This window comes from Lepidochelys kempii, chromosome 15, assembly GCF_965140265.1.
Source record: "Lepidochelys kempii isolate rLepKem1 chromosome 15, rLepKem1.hap2, whole genome shotgun sequence".
NCBI lineage: Eukaryota > Metazoa > Chordata > Testudines > Cheloniidae > Lepidochelys > Lepidochelys kempii.
Window position 1 is genome coordinate 32,980,107 of NC_133270.1, and position 21,500 is coordinate 33,001,606.

The window sequence follows — 21,500 nt, forward strand, 5'->3', positions numbered from 1 at the left end:
GAATATGCATTTCACAACATCTGTTCCAGTATTGAAAATGGGACACACACACTCATTAGCAAACGTACATAAATAAAGGCCTAAGACCTCCACCCATGTATGACTGTTCAACTGAACTGCCAGCCATGAAGTTTCTTACCATACGAAAAGAATAACTCCTAAACTCCAGCAGTCCACAGCACGGCTATACCCAGCTGTCCCAAGTGAATTGAGAACTTCAGGGGCGAGATACGTGGGAGTACCACATAATGTTCTCATTAGTGATGATTCTCCAAGAATCTTGGATTGTCCAAAATCTGTAATCTTGTTTATGAGAATAACACTAAGTCAGTTTTTATTTTAACACATACTAGAATACACTATACTAGTTAGCAAGTATCAGGAGAGAGATTTATGGCTCTAATTTCCAAGGTATTTTGCCAGTACACAACTATGTACTAAGCTCTACCCAGCAGAGGACTTCAGCAGAAAACTCAGCAGAACAAGAGACTCATTTTGTGGGGGGGTTGGGACAGAGAGGTTTGAGTTTTAGTGCTAGCAAAGAGTGTTGGACTGAACACCAGTTTGAAGTATTGTATTTATCCCCAGATGGAGGAAAAGCATAAGTAGCAGCACTATGGATTCATGGCTACCCTGGAGAGACTATTTCATGTACAGCAATGGTTCAATCTCCAAACCTACTCAATACTTAAGTCTCTCAGGCAAAAACACAGCAAGACACCAAACAGCATGGATAATTACCGTAATGTTGGTCATGACTCCATGATTAAGACTACTGACATACGCAAGTGAAGCAGAGTGTTATTCCACTGATTACTATGTGAAATATTAAATGCGAAAATTCTTATTCATACTTTTGTGTATATATTGATTGAAATATTCAGGAGAGAGGAAGTGATCTCTAAAGTTTGTGAAAGAACTTTAACTCAAGATTTCCTGTATTTTTAGCCTCTATTATTTAGGAATGCGCATCAGCAATCTTAATGCCATGTTAACTTTTTTGTGTGTTGGAATTTAATATTTAGAGAAGAATTGCTGAAGAACATTCCAAAGTTTTGAATAAAGAACATCAAAATAAAAAAAAAAATGCAGAGATAGAAGTTTCTTCCTCACCTTTATAAGACAAGTTTCTTCAGAAGATGAAAGTAGCACGTTCTCTGGCTTTAGATCCCGATGTATAATACCATTTTCATGAAGATACTATGCAAACAAACACACACACAGAACACAGAATGCATGCATTAAAATGTGAACTTCCAAGTCTTTCCAATGATGATGATGCAAGTAACAAACAGATTCATTTGAAAAGTGTGTATTTGAAGCTATATGGTTCACAAAAAGATTTAAAAAGAAAAGGAGTACTTATGGCACCTTAGAGACTAACAAATTTATTTGAGCATAAGCTTTCGTGAGCTACAGCTCACTTCATCGGATGCATTCAGTGGAAAATACAGTGGGGAGATTTATATACATAGAGAACATGAAACAATGGGTGTTACCATACACACTGTAATGAGAGAGATCACTTAAGGTGAGCTATTACCAGCAGGAGAGTGGGGGGGAGACACCTTTTGTAGTGATAATCAAGGTAGGCCATTTCCAGCAGCTGACAAGAATGTTGTTGTTGGTCATGACTCCATGATTAAGACTACTGACATACGTAAGAGAAGCAGAGTGTTATTCCACGTTCTTGTCAACTGCTGGAAATGGCCCACCTTGATTATCACTACAAAAGGTTTTTTCCCCGCCGCTCTCCTGCTGGTAATAGCTCACCTTAAGTGATCGCTCTGGTTACAGTGCGTATGGTAACACCCATTGTTTCATGTTCTCTATGTATATAAATCTCCCCACTGTATTTTCCACTGAATGCATCCGATGGAAAAGCTTATGCTTATGCTCAACTAAATGTGTTAGTCTCTAAGGTGCCACAAGTACTCCTTTTCTTTTTGCGAATACAGACTAACACGGCTGCTACTCTGAAAAAAGATTTAAAATATTTGTCAGATGCTACACAGCAGCTTCTAATCTCCACAGGTAGACTATGTAGAACAGGAAAGCTGTGCCTTCCCTGCAGTTCATCATCCATATGCCACATTATCAAAACAAAAAGAAAAGGAGTACTTGTGGCACCTTAGAGACTAACCAATTTATTTGAGCATGAGCTTTCGTGAGCTACAGCTCACTTCATCGGATGCATCCGATGAAGTGAGCTGTAGCTCACGAAAGCTCATGCTCAAATAAATTGGTTAGTCTCTAAGGTGCCACAAGTACTCCTTTTCTTTTTGCGAATACAGACTAACACGGCTGTTACTCTGAAACCTGTCATTATCAAAAGAGATTCTTCATGATAATACGAAGGAATTTTGGTCCTCAATCTCTTTTTTGATATTAAGATCCAATCTCTTTTTCTGTGTTCAAACCCTCTTAAATTAAGTACATTTCCCTGCCTTAGTTTGCCAAGGCAAACACCACTACACAGTGGTGTTGGAACAATTTATATAGTGGGGATGTGACATTATACTCCATATTCTTTATGGAAATATTATTATGATATGGATATGACATAATTGTTTGTACTTTAGGTTATGATATACTGAATGTGATTATCCGATTTGTATGCATGCATCATTTCTGTATCTAAAGTTAGCAATATGGACTGTGTAACAATTACAACTGGGTATATATTGGGAAGACATCCACCAGACGACAGGCCATCAGATTTGATGGTCCACTAGGAAGGAACAACAAGACTATATCTGACTTCTAGTAATTTTCCACTGGCAGGAGGAGGTGGTCAAGTTTAGGAACTGCCTTATGTAAATTCTATTTAAGGCTGGGAGGGAAGGCATTCCAGACTCTCCTAGGGGACAAAGAAACCAACCTGAAGGGAAAGGCAGGGGTGAGTCCAGACCGAGACGGGGTCCAGTCTGTTACTCCTGAGGGCATTCTGCACCAAAAAATTAAAAGTTCTGCACATATTTTAAAAGCCTGCAATATTCTGCAAGCTTTATTTGTCAATAAATAAATGCAGAGGCTCCAGCATGGCAGTGGGGAGCACTGGCCACTGGCTGTATGCAGGTGGGAGATCACCCTGCAGCCTCCTCACCCTCCACCCCTGGTACACAGATTGAGTGATGAGGATGTACTCGACCCTGATACAGCACAAGGCCTGGACCTGCCCAAGAAATACCCTGGGGCCCTGCCCCTCTGTGCCAGGAGCACCACATGTGGGGCAGGCAGACTCAACCAGGAAGGATCCAAGTGTGAAGGGGCTCAGTGGGGGGGAAGATCCAGGTGTGGAGTGAGAGGATTCTGTGGGAGACAATCTGGGTGCAGGCAGCTCAGTGGGGGAGTCTCAGGTGTTGGGGGGGCGGGATCTGGATGCACAGAGGCTCATTTGGGGGGTTCCAGGAGCAGGGGCAATGGGACTTTGCAGGGGCTTCCAGGTGAATATGGTTGGGGCTCAGTGGAGGGGTCTGGGTGTCTCAACAGGGGGTTCTGGTGCTGGGAGAGTGGGGCTTGGTGGGAGTCTGGGTTGCAGCTAGTTGGGGGTCAGTGGTGTGGGGGTCTGAGGATGGGGACTCAGGGTGGTGCAGGGGGTGGGGCTCATCAGGGTGGGGTTTTGAGTGCAGGGAGTTCAGTGTGGGGTGGGGTGGCTGCAGGGGTTGGGGTCCGGAGGCAGGGGAGCTCCAGATGCAGGGGTTGAGGTTCAGTGAGGAGGGGGTTTGGATGGCTAGGGGGGATATCTGGGTGTATAGGGTGAGCCCTGGCCGGGGTGTCTGGGTATGGGAGGTCCAGATGCACAGCGGTTGGGTGGACGGGGGAGCAGTCCCCCCATACAGTGACCCCTCCCTCCGCAGCTGAGGAGTAATGGGGGCCAGAAGCAGGAGAGGATGCTGAGCTTCCTGCAGCTGGGGGAGGTTTCTGGGGGTGGGTCTGACGGTGCTTGGGGTGGGGGCGGCGTGCAGAGAGGAGTCCCCCGGCTACCTCTACGCGAAGGAGCCTGAGGGGGGCCATACCGCTGCTTCCGGGAGCTGCGTGGAACAGCCCCCGACCCTGCTCACTGGCTGAAGCGCCAGAGTGGGGCAAGCACCAGATCCCGCTCCCCAGTGGGAACTTGAGGGCCAGATTAGAACGCCTGTGGAAGAGAATGGATCCTTTCCAGGTTGGTTACCGTAGCAGCTAAAGGAACGCTGGCCTAAATCTCTATGTATAAGGAGAAGATTCCATTTACTGCTGTAAAAATACATGCAAGCACAAATGATAGAAGTAAAGAAAAAATAGGACTTGTGGCACTTAGAGACTAACAAATTTATTTGAGCATAAGCTTTCGTGAGCTGCAACTCACTTCATCGGATGCACTGATTGCACAGTCAGAGAAAAATCATATTTTTCTTTATACACATTCAGAAATATTTACCTTTACAGCCAACAACATCTGATAAAAATAGAGCTTGCAGGTAGCTTCTTTCATCTTCGTTGATCTCGACACTCTGTCATATAACTCTCCTCCTTCCATCCTGAAACAGAAATACAGAAAGAGATTCAATATACTGGTTTCAGAAGTTAGACCTCACTGGGAAAGCCTGAGACTGAAAAGCTTCTCTAAAAGAAAAGACCCCAATGAAAAGTAAAGTATATTCATTTTCTGAAACGCATTCATTGGGCACACGTGTATAAATTCTTAAACATGACCTGCACAGTAAAAATAAATGGTCTTGAGCTAGCTGAAACTAAATCCAGAAAAGATGGAGGTGATGTTAATAGGAAAGCAGAAGCACTATTACAAGGAAGTTCATGTCCTAAAAGACCATCTGGCCATTGCTTGTCAATGTAGCACAAAGCCTTGGAACACCTTCTATCCCCTTTGGGTAGCCAGGAGACTTCACCCTTCTTATCACACAAACCTGCAGCTACAGCAATCCATGCTCTCATCATCTTCAGATTGTACTACCTGGGACTGACAATGAAGGCCATGCAGAAGCTGCAACTGGCTCACCATCTGGCCACCCACTTACCTTCTCTGGCTCCCCAACAAGTTCCAGATCCAGGTTAAGAAGCAGACCTCGAACAATAAAGTTCTCAATAATCCAGGTTTGTGCTCTTTTTGAGACTCTCTCTACTTATCTGATCCACCACATCAGCTGCAATTGATCAGGATGACAGGGCAGAGAATCCTGCCGAAGTGGAGTGCCTCTGCAGCTCCAAAAGAATGACTTTCCTGTCTATCCTAACACCCAGTTTTACCAAGGGTTTCGACAGCATCTGAGATCATCACAAAGTCAGGTTCAAGTTATTAAAATTATATTATTTTATTTATGGCAGTAAAACATTTACTCTGGAACAAATTGAATGCAAATTACTTACAATTCCAAAACAATATAATAATCTTCTGCATCAAAGAAGTTTTTTATCTTGATTAAGCAGGGCTAGCAAAAGAGGAAGGAAACAATAAAACGACACAATCATTTTATGAAAACTAATATTACAAGAAAATATTACCCAAGAAAATAATTTCAGAATGGTGCACAATCCAAAGTATACGTGGCAGGACACTATGCTGATATAGGTTTCTCTTTTTAAAAAAATGCAAGTGAATTTTATATTAATTGTAGTGAGACTAATGTGACAAGTTGACTGCTTAGTGCAGACATGTGCCATGGAAGTTTTCCCCCAAAACATTTCTCTCGATGAACCTCAATCACAATCTGAAACCCCCTTGTTATTCTTATGATGAGTTCCCACACAGCTCTGCCAATGCATTCTGTCTAATCATTTATACTATTCCACTGTACTTGAGTTCCCCTTTTGTGGAGGGTTGACATACAGCAAAAGGGAGAGAGAATATTTAAAAAAAAAAACAGGAAAAAGGGTAAAATTTAGTAAATCCACTAAAATTGCCAAAGGAATTCAGGAGCAGGAATAAGACCTAATTTTTTTCCATTAAATTTACTCAATTTCACATTGATGGTGTGTCTAAGATATTTGGAAGTGTACTACTTTTGTGGGGTTTATTATTTAAGTCAATGGAAAGTTTCAAACAATGTTATCGAATTAACTCAGATCTGAAGATTCCCACACTGGATGTTCTGATTGACTAGACAAGGATAGTCAATAGGTGCACCATGGGCCTAATCTGGACCACCAGACGTTTTTGAATAGACCCCAAAATGTTATTTACTTATCAATTTTTTTTTTGGGGGGGGGGTATTATTTCCTCTGGAGTATGGACCTTGACAAGAAAAAATTGACTACCATGGATTAGGGTCTCTGAGCCGAAGCAGTTTCAACCACGTGGTTCTGTGGAGATTTGGTCAAGGCCAAAGCTAGGTCAGCAAGCTTGGCCATCTAGCAATATTCACAGAAAGATGTATCAAGGAAAGTCTTATTTTCTGATCAGTGGTTCAAACAGAGACCAAGTAAAGAAAATTTCAATCCAAATTTCAATTTCAAAGATGCAAGTTTTGGAATAGTTACAACAAGCATATAAAGATATGGGGTAGAACAGAAAGTGCTTTGTAACCTTATCTACAATAGGCAAAATAAGTGACCATTGCTACCCAATCAGGAAAAGAGAAAATTAAAATTAAGAAGCTGTTTCTCCTAACTGTAACTGAAGCATTAGTTACCAGACTATAGAAACCTCAAAAGAAGATGAGCAAGCAAGAAAATCAGAATATACATTAAAAGATAAATCAGATTTTAAGACTATACTCACATGATTTATTTTCTTCAAAATCTCAATTTCTGTATTAACATTAAAAGCTGGATCCTATTTAAAGAGAAATGAAGTGTCAGAGAGAACAAGCAGTAATACTGTTTATAAATGGACTTTTGCAGCAATGTACCTATGAAAACACAACATACATTTGCTCCATCCTAATAATTTTAAGGTGGCTACAATGTAAATAGCAGAGCTCATCAGAAAAAAAAAAATCTCCTGCAGAAAATTTCAACAAAAATGGAAAAAGAATTCCTTAACTTGAAATCTTCCATGGGAAATTTTGATGTATTTGACGAAAAAACAAAAAATTTAACATTTTGGCCCCAAACTAAAACAAATTTATTCTGAAATGCTGCCACAGTACATCTCATGGGAGTTATAGTTCAGGTGCCTAAGGCTCCCATTCTCCTGTGTGGTTGGGCTCCCTGGTTAGACTACATCTTTCACAATGCAACATGGTCTCACCTCTTGGTACATCATGGGAGATATAGTCCACTGAGTTCTTCTTTGTACATACCCCATAATCAAGGAGCCCTTAACAAGTAAACGACCAAGGTTTATATAAAGAAAAATGTAACTATAAATGCAACAGAAACAAAAAAAGAAAAGGAGTACTTGTGGCATCTTAGAGACTAACACATTTATTTGAGCATAAGCGTTCGTAAGCTCCAGCTCACTTCATCGGATGCATTCAGTGGAAAATACAGTGGGGAGATTTATATACATAGAGAACACGAAACAATGGGTGTTACCATACACACTGTAACAAGAGTGATCAGGTAAGGTAAGCTATTACCAGCAGGAGAGCGGGGGGGGGGGAGGAGAGAGTGGGGAATAAACATGGTAGCTAACTGGCTATTCTCGTACCAGAGAAATGTTTCCAGAATAACATAGTTGTACAAATCTTATTGTCAAGATGCAAATACAAAAGGTATCTTCTTGGCTAGTAAGATAATAAGCACCTGGAAACATTAACAAAGCGAGGAAGGAAACTGACAGCTGTTGCTGGTCTGAGATGCACCGCGTAAGGGAGAGAGGGATGAAATAATTAGCCTGAAAGGAACTGCAGGCACAGAACTCTGGAAGTGGAATTTTTTTTTCCAATCCCCCTCTTCTGACACTTTCAGGATTTGGGCCTACCAGAGCGAAAGATCCTTAGACCTGTGCATATTTCCTGTAACATTTATCGTGGAGTTAACTGGAGCTTTTCTTGATTGTCTAAATAAGCTTTGATTTAAAATACTTTTGGATCTCAGGCTGTTTCTGGAAAAACTCACTATAGTCTGTCCCAACAAGATGTGAAGGATCCTTCCATCTCAGAGGAGAGGTAACAAAAGGAGTCTGCCTCTAGCCATATTTAACACCAAGACCATTTGCCCTAGACTATTAACTAATCTTAATTGTTTAATACATTTAATTTCTTACAAATGCTGTGGTTTGATTTATTTTTTTAAATATAAATATACACAAAACTTCACACATTACAAAAATACATCTGAATCCAGAAAACCTTAAATTATAGCAATAAACATTTATAATGTTCACAAAGGACTACCAAATACTTCAGAATCACTACAAGATAGCTGAAAAATAGATACTTACTGTGTCACTCACAGCGCTAGTTATAAATCTCCGTTTATTGATTATCTTTACAGCAACTTTGTTACACGTGGTCCTCTCAAATGCCAATTTAACCTCTCCACAGGCACCACTAATATAAAAATTTAGTTATGTTAAAGCTTGCAAGCACTTTTCAATATGTTGGTGACAAATAAAAATAGATCAAACACAGAACGTGTTTGCTACTTGAGTATTACATGTGATTAGAATGCTGCTGTCTCCTAACCCACTGAATGCAGCTGACTGGGTGTGCAGTATTTAGACACATCGGTAGTAGGCACATTAGATTAGGATAGATGCTGGTAGCCACCAATATTCTAATATAGAAATCAAATTACAACCAAAACTCCAAACTGAAAGCTATTAAGAGAATACAGAGGACAAGCACTGTTGGCATTTCAGCTGCACAAATGGCTAAAAACACAACAACAAACTCTCAAAATGTATCTCTACGGTTTTGACTTAAGCTCACAAAGCCCACCCAGCCCCCATTAATATAGCCCAGTGGCAAAAGGACATTATAATACATAAAGTCCTGCACCATAAGGTTGCACAACACTGAGCAATACATATAGCAACACATTTATTTTTGATTATGAGATTATATGAGGAAATCCGTACAAATCCACTCAGATTTCTGTTTTCACTTTGCTGCTCTTCTATGACCTACAAAGGCTTTGGGGGAAAATTCCACTTTAAAGGCATTTTATATTAAAAGAAATCAGGTCACCATTTCTCTCTTTTTTACTTGAGGACCCAAACAGTGATGTCCCGCAAGGGGTTACACTCTGACCTTCAGTTCTTCCCCCTGCTTGCAACCATGGGGTAGAAGAGGGATACTGATTCAGAAAGTAACTTGACTGCCAGCAAACTATTTCAAACCTGACTTTCTGTTCCTAAAAAAACAGTTATCTACCTTTCGTAACTATGAGAAATGTTGCTCATGTCTCTTCCATTCTAGGTGTGTGCGCACTCATGTGTGCAGTTGTAGGAGATTTTTGCCTTAGCGGCTTCTGTAGGGCCAGCCGTGGCATGCTCTGGAGAGCTGCGCTCATGCGTTGGTATAACCGGCGCCGCCAGCCCTATGCCCTTTCAGTTCCTAATTGCCGACAACTCTGCCAGAGAGACAGGAGGTGCCTGCTGGGGATATAGACCGAGACCAGCCACGCTTGCAGAGGCTGAAGATGAAGTCGAGCAGGAATGACCATGTACATGCACGCGGCCATGTGGCCCATCAATCGCAGGCAGGTGGGGGCCATGGTGAGCGGATGGCTCCTTACATGAAAAATCAGGTCCAACATGGCCTGAAAACGTGTTTCCAGGAGAAAGGCCCTGGCCCACGTGCAGTCAAGAACCGCTCCAATAAACTCTATGTGTTGAACTGGTGTTAGTGTGTGCCGTTGCACCCCATAATGCTTTATAGAAATATGCTTATGAATGTAAATATGATAAATGGAATGTTTTATGCTACATTCGCCATGTAACGTATCTTTTCAAAGGTTATGTTCTACTGAATGTATTCATCCTATTCGTATACATGTATCATTTTTATATCTGAAGTTATGAGTGTTGGCTCTATGCTTGTATTTAAAGCGTTCGCTGTAGGAAGCACCTAAGGCAAATCTGGTCAACATAGTGGGAAGGGGTTATTCAAGTAATTGGGAGTACTTGGCTAACAATGGACCTTGACAGACGCCAATGCACATCTGAGCTTTCCTGGGAACATTCAAACTAGCATGTGGACAATGGCATTGGTCTGTAAAGAACTGAGTCAAGCATGGACATGTGACTTGCCCATGTGACTCCGAAACTCCATCATGTAGCTGTAATTCTACACAGGGGGATAGAGGAGTTTCTACCCACAAGAGAGAGATTACATAAACCCCTGGGAAACCCCTCCATTTTATCTTCAGCTGGCTCAAAAGATAGCCTCTCCACCCCAAAGGATAACTGAAAGAAACTGGAACAAAGGACAGTAGCTAGGGGGCTATGAGTGATTGCTGGACCCAGACTAGAAGGCAGCCAGTCTGTCAAAGAAGCTTATTGGAACATCTCTGAGGGTGAGATTTATTTTAATTTAGTTTCCTACTGTATTAGGCTTAGATTTGCGTGTTTTATTTTATTTTGTTTGGTAATTTACTTTGTTCTGTCTGTTATTACTTGGAACCAAACCCTGCAGGAGGGATTCCTGAAACTTTTTGAGGCCGTCCCAAAGATTAAAATTATATCTGCCCAACAGTACTTGATTCATCACCCGAAATTGTAAGCTGGTAGTCAAATAAATTTTTCTCCCAAAGAGATCAAGCTTTTTGGACTCTTTGTTCTTGGGTGTCGAGGAGGTGTGACCCTGCTTGTGATCCTTTGGCCAGAACAAGATACTTCTTTTCACCCCCTAACAACTACACTTAACTACTTCTTAACTAACACTATACAAACTATTTATAAAAGGCCCTAAGGCACAAAGTTTGTAGGAGAAAAAAACACCAGCTCTTGTTAAGCAAGAAAGGCACTCCGACTAACCACCACGGGCAATAAGAAGGAACTGAGAAGGAGTAGGACAGACAACGCCTGATATACCGCTGCATGAATGCGGCATTCCAGAAGGCGTCACAATTGGCCCTACGGATACCGCTAAGGCAAAAATCTCCAATGACCACGCACGTGGTCATGCACATAGCTAGAATGGAATCGACATGAGCAAGCACTCGAAGAACTGTGAGTACCCAATCATATATCTGAGTTTCACAATTAAAAGTATATTTTAAACCCAAGTCAATTAGAAGCATGAGGACCAAACCCAGCTGTTTTAAGGAAAATAGGTCTACCTGTGTGCCATAATTCAGAGTTCCAGTTTTAACTGTTTTCATCATTCAGAGCTGAAACCAGCCAACGGGCAGGTATAATCCCAGCAATCCGAGGAGCCCGTACTCTGATGGCCCAGCAGCAGAATAAGAGATGTCAAAGCCATGTAGATTGGGAATGAATGAACAAATCTGCTAAATTTCAGATTTACCACGAGTGCTGTTAGCTACCTATTTCACCCTTGGACATTCAGAACAGAAGACTTATTTTACAGACAGCGTTGGGAACTTACTTTCAGGGGTACCATATTTCAAATAGGCAGTAACTAACCACTTACAAGACAGGCAACTGAAAAAAGGACTTTGCATTAAGGAGTAAAAACACTTTGCAGTGAAAAATTAATTTGTCCTATTAACACCTCAGAAAAATTCTACGAGCGAGAACACTACAGAATGTAAACTACTGTCCATCACTGATGCTAAAATTTTTCAAATACTCTCCGCAAAACAAACTTCTTCAACAAGGCCTTCAAATCCTACCTCCTCCTTTTAACAGCTTTATTTGCATACACAAGTGCTCCCTGGAAAGCAGAAGGAAACTACAGTGAAGGACAGATTAAAAAAAAAAATCAAAATCACCTCAGTAACCACATTATCTTGTCTTCAGTTTCTCCCCACACACATATTTAGCCAGTGCTTGCCCATTTCCTTCATACACTAACCTTAATGTAAACACAGTGGGACACAGGTCCACACCCAGATTCTCTCCTGCACAGAGACACTCCCTGAGCTGAGTGCATTAGGAAGCAAGTTACACCTCCTTGATTCTCACAGTATATTATTAATTTATTAGAAAGTCAGAGGGACCATTGTGATCACATAGTCTGACTCCCCTGTATAATTGTATTAGCATCCAGGTTTATAATATATAGCATAATACCTCCTGCCTAAGCACCAGCATTGATCTACTAATCTAAGTCAGAGCATTTTAGAGGCTATGCTAACCAGCTATGATCTCCTCTAATGGAAAATACACAAGTTGTGAATTGACATAATTCAGGTGTGCTCCACCCAACTCCTGCCCATTTTGCCAGGATATGGTGGGGCTCCTGGCAAAGGAGACACTTACACTGATATATGCCAGGTGAAAACTGCCCTACACTGAGCAAATTCTCAGCTGGCCAGTTAAGGCCAGATTTCACCTAAGTGGCAAAAAGTGGCAGGAGGAGGATGAGAGAATCTGGACCTTCGTCTTTTATTAGTCTGTAAAGCACCATGTTTTTGTTTCTATTACCACAGTGCCTAGGATAGCATTATTGAAACAGTACTAAAATAATAGCAAATAGTTAATACTAGTTACAGTTCCAATACCATTCACACAGAACTAAAGGAAAATAAGTCCTAAATATTTTAGTAAGTATGGTGCTTACCTTCCCAAAGTCTTTGACATGATATATTTCTCTCTGAATTCTCTGGGATACCCCGTCTGATCATCCACCATAAGATCAGAAAATACAAACACTGGGAAGATGAGTGGAGATAATTTTTGTTACTAACTCTAAAGATTTTGTTATAAGGAGTGACTACTATTCCTAAATTTTAATATTCAACAATTAAGAGAGTGCTATACGTTAGAAGTAAACATATAACCGAAACAAAAAATTATATTAAAAAACGGGTACCTACCTTTTTGAAACTGTTGTTGTCTAAGATGTGTCACACATGTACATTCCACCGTAGATACATGCATGCCCCATGCACAGATGTTGGAGATTTTTGTCCCTCAGTGGCACCAGTCAGAGTTGCTGGAGCGCCCTCTGTCGCCACACGCTACTGCATGCTGGTATAAAAGGGCAGAGCCACCCCAACCCCTCTCAGTTCCTTCATACTGGACAGACTCCAATGTGGAATGCACATATGCAACCCATCTCAAAGAGCAACAGTGACAGAACAGTAAGTAATATTTTTTTTTCTTCGAGTGATTACACACGTCCATTCCACTATAGGTAACACAATCAAACACACATGGAGGTGGGTTCGGAGTCTACCTGAACAGAGATTGTAAGACCATCCATCCAAAAATGGCATAGTCTCTGGACTGACAGGAAATGGCATAATCAGAAGTAAAAGTGTGGACTGAAGACCAAGAGGCTGCTTTACAAATGTCTACAATCTGCACTTGCATCAAGAAAGCTGCAGAAGGTGCCTGCGCTTTGGTAGAATGCGCCAAATACACTAGCTGGAGGGATTGTATTAGCCAGTAGGTAGCATAAACAAATACATGAAGAGATCCAAAATGGGATTTTCTGAGCAGAAACTGGTTAGCCCTTAGCTCTGTTTGCAACTGCTACAAACCACTGCATATAGGATCTAAAAGATTTAGTCCAGTCCAGGTAGAAAGCTAAAGCCCTTCTTGCATCCAAGGAGTGAAGCTTTCCCTCATTCCTATGTGCATGGAGTTTTGGAAGGAACATGGGCAAGCAGATTGCTTGGTTAACATGAAAATTAGAGACTACTTTCGTGAGAAGTTTTGGATGAGGATAGAGATATATCTTCTCCTTATGGAAAACCATAGGGGGGCTCTGACACCTGAGCTCTCAACCCTCCCACCCTTCTGGCTGAGTTAATTGCCACAAGAAATGCTACCTTCATGGAAAGCTGAAAGAGGGAGCAAGCTGCCAGGGGCTCAAAGTGGGATTCCCAATGAATTTTGCTAGAATTAAGTTCAGATCCCAAGGAAGGATGTGGTCTTGAATGCGGAGGTATAATCTGACCAAGCACCGTAGGAATTGTGTGATGATGGTGTGTGAACAAGGGATCTATCATCCACCAAGACATTGAGGGCTGAATTAGCCACTAGATGCATCTTTACTGAGCTAATAGCAAACTCTGTAGTAGACAGAGTAGTAGACAGTCCAGCATGAGGCCTAAGGGTGCCCGCTAGGGAAATGCGCCTTTCGCACAACACTAGGTGGAGAAGTGCTTCCACTTCACACCAGGAAAGTGCTCTTAGTTGAGGGTTTTATGCTATTCAACAGCACTTTCTGAATATCGTTTGAGAAGGACTTTTTAAAGGGTGTCAGCCATAAAAGCATCCATCGTGCTGAATTGGGATGAAGCAAGCACTCATGGTCCTGGGAAATTACATCTGGATCCAATGGGCAGTCTGACCAAAAATGATATCAGGGTCAAGTACCAGTATTAATAAGGAAACGCTGGTGCTATAAGGAAGAGGTGAGCATGGTCTTGTTTCACTTTAAGAGGTCTCGGAAAGGAAAGGAAAGGAAAGGAAAGGAAAGGAAAGGAAAAGGAATAGGAATCAGAGGGAAAGCACACAGGAAAGACTTCTTCCAGGACAGAAGAAAAGCATCTGCCAACAAGCCTGGGCTGAGTCTCCCTTGGGAACAGAGCTGCTGACATTCCCTGTTCACTTGGGAGTCCCCCAGAGTTGGAAGATGGACCTGACCACATATGCATGTAGTGACCACTGATGCTGATTGCAGAAGGATCTGCTCAGCTAATCTGCTAACGTGGTCTGTTTCTCTGGAAGGTAATAAGCTCTGAAATGAACTAAGTTGTCTATACAGAAGTCTCCGAGGCAAACTACTTCCTGCCCCTCCTGTTTACATGAACATGACCCATCAAACAGCCAGAATTAATTTTTTTCCCCCACTATGTGGGGGAGGGAGGCCACACAGGCTAAACGTACCACTCATAACACCCTGATGTTTATGAGAGTCTCCAAATCTTGAAATGATCAAAGACCTTAAGTCTGCAGGGACCCCCATATGAGCTCCCCAACCCAGAAGAGACACATCTGTGATGAGAATGAGAATTGGTAGTGGGGGAAGAAAGGGAATCCCCCACGCAAACTTTTAGAGGGTCCACCCACCAATCTAGAGATGACAAAACTAATGTTGGCATTCAAACCATTTTCTCTAAATGGTGGCAACTTGGGGAATGCACTGATGCTAGCCATGCCTGCAGCTTTCTGAGGTGTAATCTGGCATGCTAAACTACATAGGTATATGGTGCCATCTGACCGAGAAGACTGAGGCAGTGGTGTACTGCTGTGGAAGGAAAAGGCCTGGGTAGAGACCGTCAAATCGTGGAAGTCAACAAATGGCTATGCAGGTGGTGTTGGAGAGAAGGCTTTGGATTCTTTGACCATGGGATGGTGTTCCAAGGAGGAGGAGTGCTAGGCAGAGACGGGCTCCACCTAACAAAGAGAGGGAAGAGCATCTTCGCAAGCAGACTGGCTAACCTAGTGAGGAGGGCTTTAAACTAAGTTCACCGGGGGAAGGAAACCAAAGCCCCGAGGTAAGTGGGGAAATGGGATACTGAGAGGAAACATGAGCAGAAGCGCACGAGAGGGGAGGGCTCCTGCCTCATACTGAGAAAGAGGGACAATCAGCGACTTATCTCAAGTCATAGAATCACAGAACAACAGGGTTGGAAGGGACCTAAGGAGGTCATCTAGTCCAACCCCCTGCTCAAAGCAGGACCAATCCCCAATTAAATCATCCCAGCCAGGGCTTTGTCAAGCCTGACCTTAAAAACTTCTAAGGAAGGAGATTCTACCACCTCCCTAGGTAATGCATTCCAGTGTTTCACCACCCTCCTAGTGAAAAAGTTTTTCCTAATATCCAACCTAAACCTCCACTGCAACTTGAGACCATTACTCCTTGTCCTGTCCTCTTCTACCACTGAGAATCGTCTAGAACCATCCTCTCTGGAACCACCTCTCAGGTAGCTGAAAGCAGCTATCAAATCCCCCCTCATTCTTCTCTTCTGCAGACTAAACAATCTCAGTTCCCTCAGCCTCTCCTCATAAGTCATGTGTTCCAGACCCCTAATCATTTTTGTTGCCCTTCGCTGGACTCTTTCCAATTTATCCACATCCTTCTTGTAGTGTGGGGCCCAAAACTGGACACAGTACTCCAGATGAGGCCTCACCAATGTCGAATAGAGGGGAACGATCACGTCCCTCGATCTGCTCACTATGCCCCTACTTATACATCCCAAAATGCCATTGGCCTTCTTGGCAACAAGGGCACACTGCTGACTCATATCCAGTTTCTCGTCCACTGTCACCCCTAGGTCCTTTTCTGCAGAACTGCTGCCTAGCCATTCGGTCCCTAGTCTGCAGCTGTGCATTGGGTTCTTCCGTCCTAAGTGCAGGACCCTGCACTTATCCTTATTGAACCTCATCAGATTTCTTTTGACCCAATCCTCCAATTTGTCTAGGTCCCTCTGTATCCTATCCCTGCCCTCCAGCGTATCTACCACTCCTCCTAGTTTAGTATCATCCGCAAATTTGCTGAGGGTGCAATCCACACCATCCTCCAGATCATTTATGAAGATATTGAACAAAACCGGCCCCAGGACCGACCCCTGGGGCACTCCACTTGACACCGGCTGCCAACTAGACATGGAGCCATTGATCACTACCCATTGAGCCCGACAATCTAGCCAATTTTCTACCCACCTTATAGTGCATTCATCCAGCCCATACTTCTTTAACTTGCTGACAAAAATACTGTGGGAGACGGTGTCAAAAGCTTTGCTAAAGTCAAGAAACAATACATCCACTGCTTTCCCTTCATCCACAGAACCAGTAATGTCATCATAGAAGGCGATTAGATTAGTCAGGCATGACCTTCCCTTGGTGAATCCATGCTGACTGTTCCTGATCACTTTCCTCTCATGTAAGTGCTTCAGGATTGATTCTTTGAGGACCTGCTCCATGATTTTTCCGGGGACTGAGGTGAGGCTGACTGGCCTGTAGTTCCCAGGATCCTCCTTCTTCCCTTTTTTAAAGATTGGCACCACATTAGCCTTTTTCCAGTCATCCGGGACTTCCCCCGTTCACCACGAGTTTTCAAAAATAATGGCCAATGGCTCTGCAATCACAGCCGCCAATTCCTTTAGCTCTCTCGGATGCAACTCGTCCGGACCCATGGACTTGTGCACGTCCAGCTTTTCTAAATAGTCCCTAACCACCTCTTTCTCCACAGAGGGCTGGCCATCTATTCCCCATGTTGTGATGCCCAGAGCAGCAGTCTGGGAGCTGACCTTGTTAGTGAAGACAGAGGCAAAAAAAGCATTGAGTACATTAGCTTTTTCCACATCCTCTGTCACTAGGTTGCCTCCCTCGTTCATTAAGGGGCCCACACTTTCCTTGGCTTTCTTCTTGTTGCCAACATACCTGAAGAAACCCTTCTTGTTACTCTCGACATCTCTCGCTAGCTGCAGCTCCAGGTGCGATTTGGCCCTCCTGATTTCATTCCTACATGCCCGAGCAATATTTTTATACTCTTCCCTGGTCATATGTCCAACCTTCCACTTCTTGTAAGCTTCTTTTTTATGTTTAAGATCCGCTAGGATTTCACCGTTAAGCCAAGCTGGTCGCCTGCCATATTTACTATTCTTTCGACACATCGGGATGGTTTGTCTCTGTAACCTCAACAGGGATTCCTTGAAATACAGCCAGCTCTCCTGGACTCCTTTCTCCTTCATGTTAGTCCCCCAGGGGATCCTACCCATCCGTTCCCTGAGGGAGTCGAAGTCTGCTTTCCTTAAGTCCAGGGTCCGTATCCTGCTGCTTACCTTTCTTCCCTGTGTCAGGATCCTGAACACAACCAACTCATGGTCACTGCCTCCCACATTCCCATCCACTTTTGCTTCCCCTACTAATTCTTCCCGGTTTGTGAGCAGCAGGTCAAGAAAAGCTCCCCCCCTAGTTGGCTCCTCTAGCACTTGCACCAGGAAATTGTCCCTTACGCTTTCCAAAAACTTCCTGGATTGTCTATGCACCGCTGTATTGCTCTCCCAGCAGGTATCAGGAAAATTAAAATCACCCATGAGAACCAGGGTGTGCGATCTAGTAGCTTCTGCAAGCTGCCGGAAGAAAGCCTCATCCACCTCATCCCCCTGGTCCGGTGGTCTATAGCAGACTCCCACCACTACATCACTCTTGTTGCTCACACTTCTAAACTTAATCCAGAGACACTCAGGTTTTTCTGCAGTTTCATACCGGAGCTCTGAGCAGTCAAACTGCTCCCTTACATACAGTGCTATATACAAATGCAAGAAGCCTGGGAAACAAGCAGGGAGAACTGGAAGTCCTGGCACAGTCAAGGAATTATGATGTGATTGGACTTGGTGATGTGAACAGAGGATTGGTGGGATAACTCACATGACTGGACTACTGTCATGGATGGATATAAACTGTTCAGGAAGGACAGGCAGGGCAGAAAAGGTGGGGGAGTTGCATTGTATGTAAGGGAGCAGTATGACTGATCAGAGCTCAAGTATGAAACTGCAGAAAAACCTGAGAGTCTCTGGATTAAGTTTAGAAGTGTGAGCAACAAGGGTGATGTCTTGGTGGGAGTCTACTATAGACCACCAGACCAGGGGGATGAGGTGGACGAGGCGTTCTTCCGGCAACTCACAGAAGTTACTAGATCGCAGGCCCTGGTTCTCATGGGAGACTTCAAATCACCCTGATATCTGCTGGGAGAGCAACACAGCGGTGCACAGACAATCCAGGAAGTTTTTGGAAAGGGTAGGGGACAATTTCCTGGTGCAAGTGCTGGAGGAACCAACTAGGGGCAGAGCTCTTCTTGACCTGCTGCTCACAAACCGGGAAGAATTAGCAGGGGAAGCAAAAGTGGATGGGAACCTGGGAGGCAGTTACTATGAGATGGTCGAGTTCAGGATCCTGACACAGGGAAGAAAGGAGAGCAGCAGGATACGGACCCTGGACTTCAGAAAAGCAGACTTGGACTCCCTTAGGGAATTGATGGGCAGCATCCCCTGGAAGAATAACATGAGGGGGAAAGGAGTCCAGGAGAGCTGGCTGTATTTTAAAGAATCCTTATTGAGGTTACAGGGACTAACCATCCCAATGTGTCGAAAGAATAGTAAATATGGCAGACGACCAGCTTGGCTTAACAGTGAAATTCCTGCTGATCTTGAACACAAAAAAGAAGCTTACAAGAAGTGCAAGATTGGACAAATGACCAGAGAAGAGTATAAAAATATTGCTCGGGCATGCAGGAGTGAAATCAGGAAGGCCAAATCACACCTGGAGTTGCAGGTAGCAAGAGATGTTAAGAGTAACATGAAGGGTTTCTTCAGGTATGTTAGCAACAAGAAGAAAGTCAAGGAAAGTGTGGGCCGCTTACTGAATGAGGGAGGCAACCTAGTGACAGAGGATGTGCAAAAAGCTAATTTACTCAATGCTTTTTTTGCCTCTGTCTTCACAAACAAGATCAGCTCCCCGACTACTGCACTGGGCAGCACAGCATGGGGAGGAGGTGACCAGCCCTCTGTGGAGAAAGAAGCGGTTCGGGACTATTTAGAAAAACTGGACGAGCACAAGTCCATGGGGCCGGATGCGCTGCATCCGAGAGTGCTAAAGGAGTTGGCGGATGTGACTGCAGAGCCATTGGCCATTATCTTTGAAAACTCATGGCCATCGGGTGAAGTCCCGGACGACTGGAAAAAGGCTAATGCAGTGCCCATCTTTAAAAAAAAGAAGGAGGATCCTGAGAACTACAGGCCAGTCAGCCTCACCTCAGTTCCTGGAAAAATCATGGAGCAGGTCCTCAAGGAATCAATTCTGAAGCACTTAGAGGAGAGGAAAGTGATCAGGAACAGTCAGCATGGATTAACCAAGGGTAAATCATGCCTGACTAATCTAATTACCTTCTATGAAGAGGTAACTAGCTCTGTGGATGAGGGGAAAGCAGTGGACATGTTGTTCCTTGACTTTAGCAAAGCTTTTGACACTGTCTCCCACAGTATTCTTGCCAGCAAGTTAAAGAAATATGGGCTGGATGAATGAACTATAAGGCGGATAGAAAGTTGGTTAGATTGTCGGGCTCAACGGGTAGTGATCAATGGCTCCATGTCTAGTTGGCAGCCGGAATCAAGTGGAGTGCCCCAAGGGTCGGTCCTGGAGCCAGTTTTGTTCAATATCTTCATAAATGATCTGGAGGATGGTGTGGATTGCACCCTCAGCAAGTTTGCAGATGACACTAAAGTGGGAGGAGAGGTAGATATGTTGGAGGGTAGGGGTAGGATACAGAGGGACCTAGACAAATTGGAGGATTGGGCCAAAAGAAATCTGATGAGGTTCAACAAGAACAAGTGCAGAGTCCTGCACTTAGAACGGAAGAATCCCATGCACCGCTACAGACTAGGCACTGAAGTGCTAGGCAGCAGTTCTGCAGAAAAGGACCTGGGGTTACAGTGGACAAGAAGCTGGATATGAGTCAACAGTGTGCCTTTGTTGCCAAGAAGGCCAATGGCATTTTGGGATGTATAAGTAGGGGCATTGGCAGCAGATTGAGGGACGTGATCGTTCCCCTCTATTCGACATTGGTGAGGCCTCATCTGGAGTACTGTGTCCAGTTTTGGGCCCCACGCTACAAGAAGGATTTGGAAAATTTGGAAAACATCCAACAGAGGGCAACAAAAATTATTAGGGGGCTGCAGCACATGACTTATGAGGAGAGGCTGAGGGAACTGGGATTGTTTAGTCTGCGGAAGAGAAGAATGAGGGGGAATTTGATAGCTGCTTTCAACTACCTGAAAGGGGGTTCCAAAGAGAATGGATCTAGACTGTTCTCAGTGGTAGCGCATGACAGAACGAGGAGTAATGGTCTCAAGTTGCAGTGGGGGAGGTTTAGGTTGGATATTATGAAAAACTTTTTCACTAGAAGGGTGGTGAAACACTGGAATGCATTATCTGGGGAGGTGGTGGAATTTCCTTCCTTAGAAATTTTTAAGGTCAGGCTTGACAAAGCCCTGGCTGGGATGATTTAGTTGGGGATTGGTCCTGCTTTGAGCAGAGGGGTGGACTAGATGATCTCCTGAGGTCCCTTCCAACCCTGATATTCTACGATTCTATGACAGTGTATGCTGCCAGATATAGCACTAAGTCCCGTAAAGCTTCAAACCTAGCTTGTGGTAGAAAAACCTTCGCCTTTGTGGAGTCTAAGGGCACGTCTACACTAGCAAAGTTACAGCGCCAGCAGTTACAGAGCCGCTCAGAGAGAGCAGAAGGAAAATCACTGTTGCGCGTTCACACTGACAGCTGCCTCCGCAATAGCGTGTTCACACTTGCAGCACTTGCTGCGCTATTTGGAGTGGTGCACTCTGGGCAGCTATCCCACAGAGCACCTCTTTCTTTTTTGCCACTAAGACTTGTGAGAAGGCCGAGGGGGTCGCCAGGCATCCTGGGTCCAGTCCCAATGTCCCATGATGCATTGCTTTGCATCCCAGCAATCCCTGTGCTTCTGTCTGCATTTAGCACCATCTTTCAATAGTTTGTGTACTGCGCACCC

The 21,500-nt window shown here is 43.7% G+C and overlaps 1 protein-coding gene across 12 annotated transcripts in view; it reads right to left on the reverse strand.

Annotated features, from left to right (window-relative positions):
* CHEK2 (checkpoint kinase 2) overlaps positions 1 to 21,500 on the reverse strand; it is a 59,641-nt gene that overhangs the window by 15,707 nt on the left and 22,434 nt on the right. For all 12 annotated transcript variants that reach the window (XR_012155044.1, XR_012155043.1, XR_012155045.1 and 9 more), the window contains 7 exons: positions 12,576 to 12,666; positions 8,327 to 8,435; positions 6,719 to 6,772; positions 5,368 to 5,429; positions 4,421 to 4,520; positions 1,114 to 1,200; positions 140 to 303 (listed from right to left, as the gene is read on the reverse strand). Coding sequence is in view for 9 of the 12 variants with exons in the window: in XM_073312688.1 (XP_073168789.1) it covers positions 140 to 303; positions 1,114 to 1,200; positions 4,421 to 4,520; positions 5,368 to 5,429; positions 6,719 to 6,772; positions 8,327 to 8,435; positions 12,576 to 12,666 (667 nt within the window). In the remaining 3 variants the exon portion in view is untranslated. The remainder of the gene's footprint in view (positions 1 to 139; positions 304 to 1,113; positions 1,201 to 4,420; positions 4,521 to 5,367; positions 5,430 to 6,718; positions 6,773 to 8,326; positions 8,436 to 12,575; positions 12,667 to 21,500) is intronic.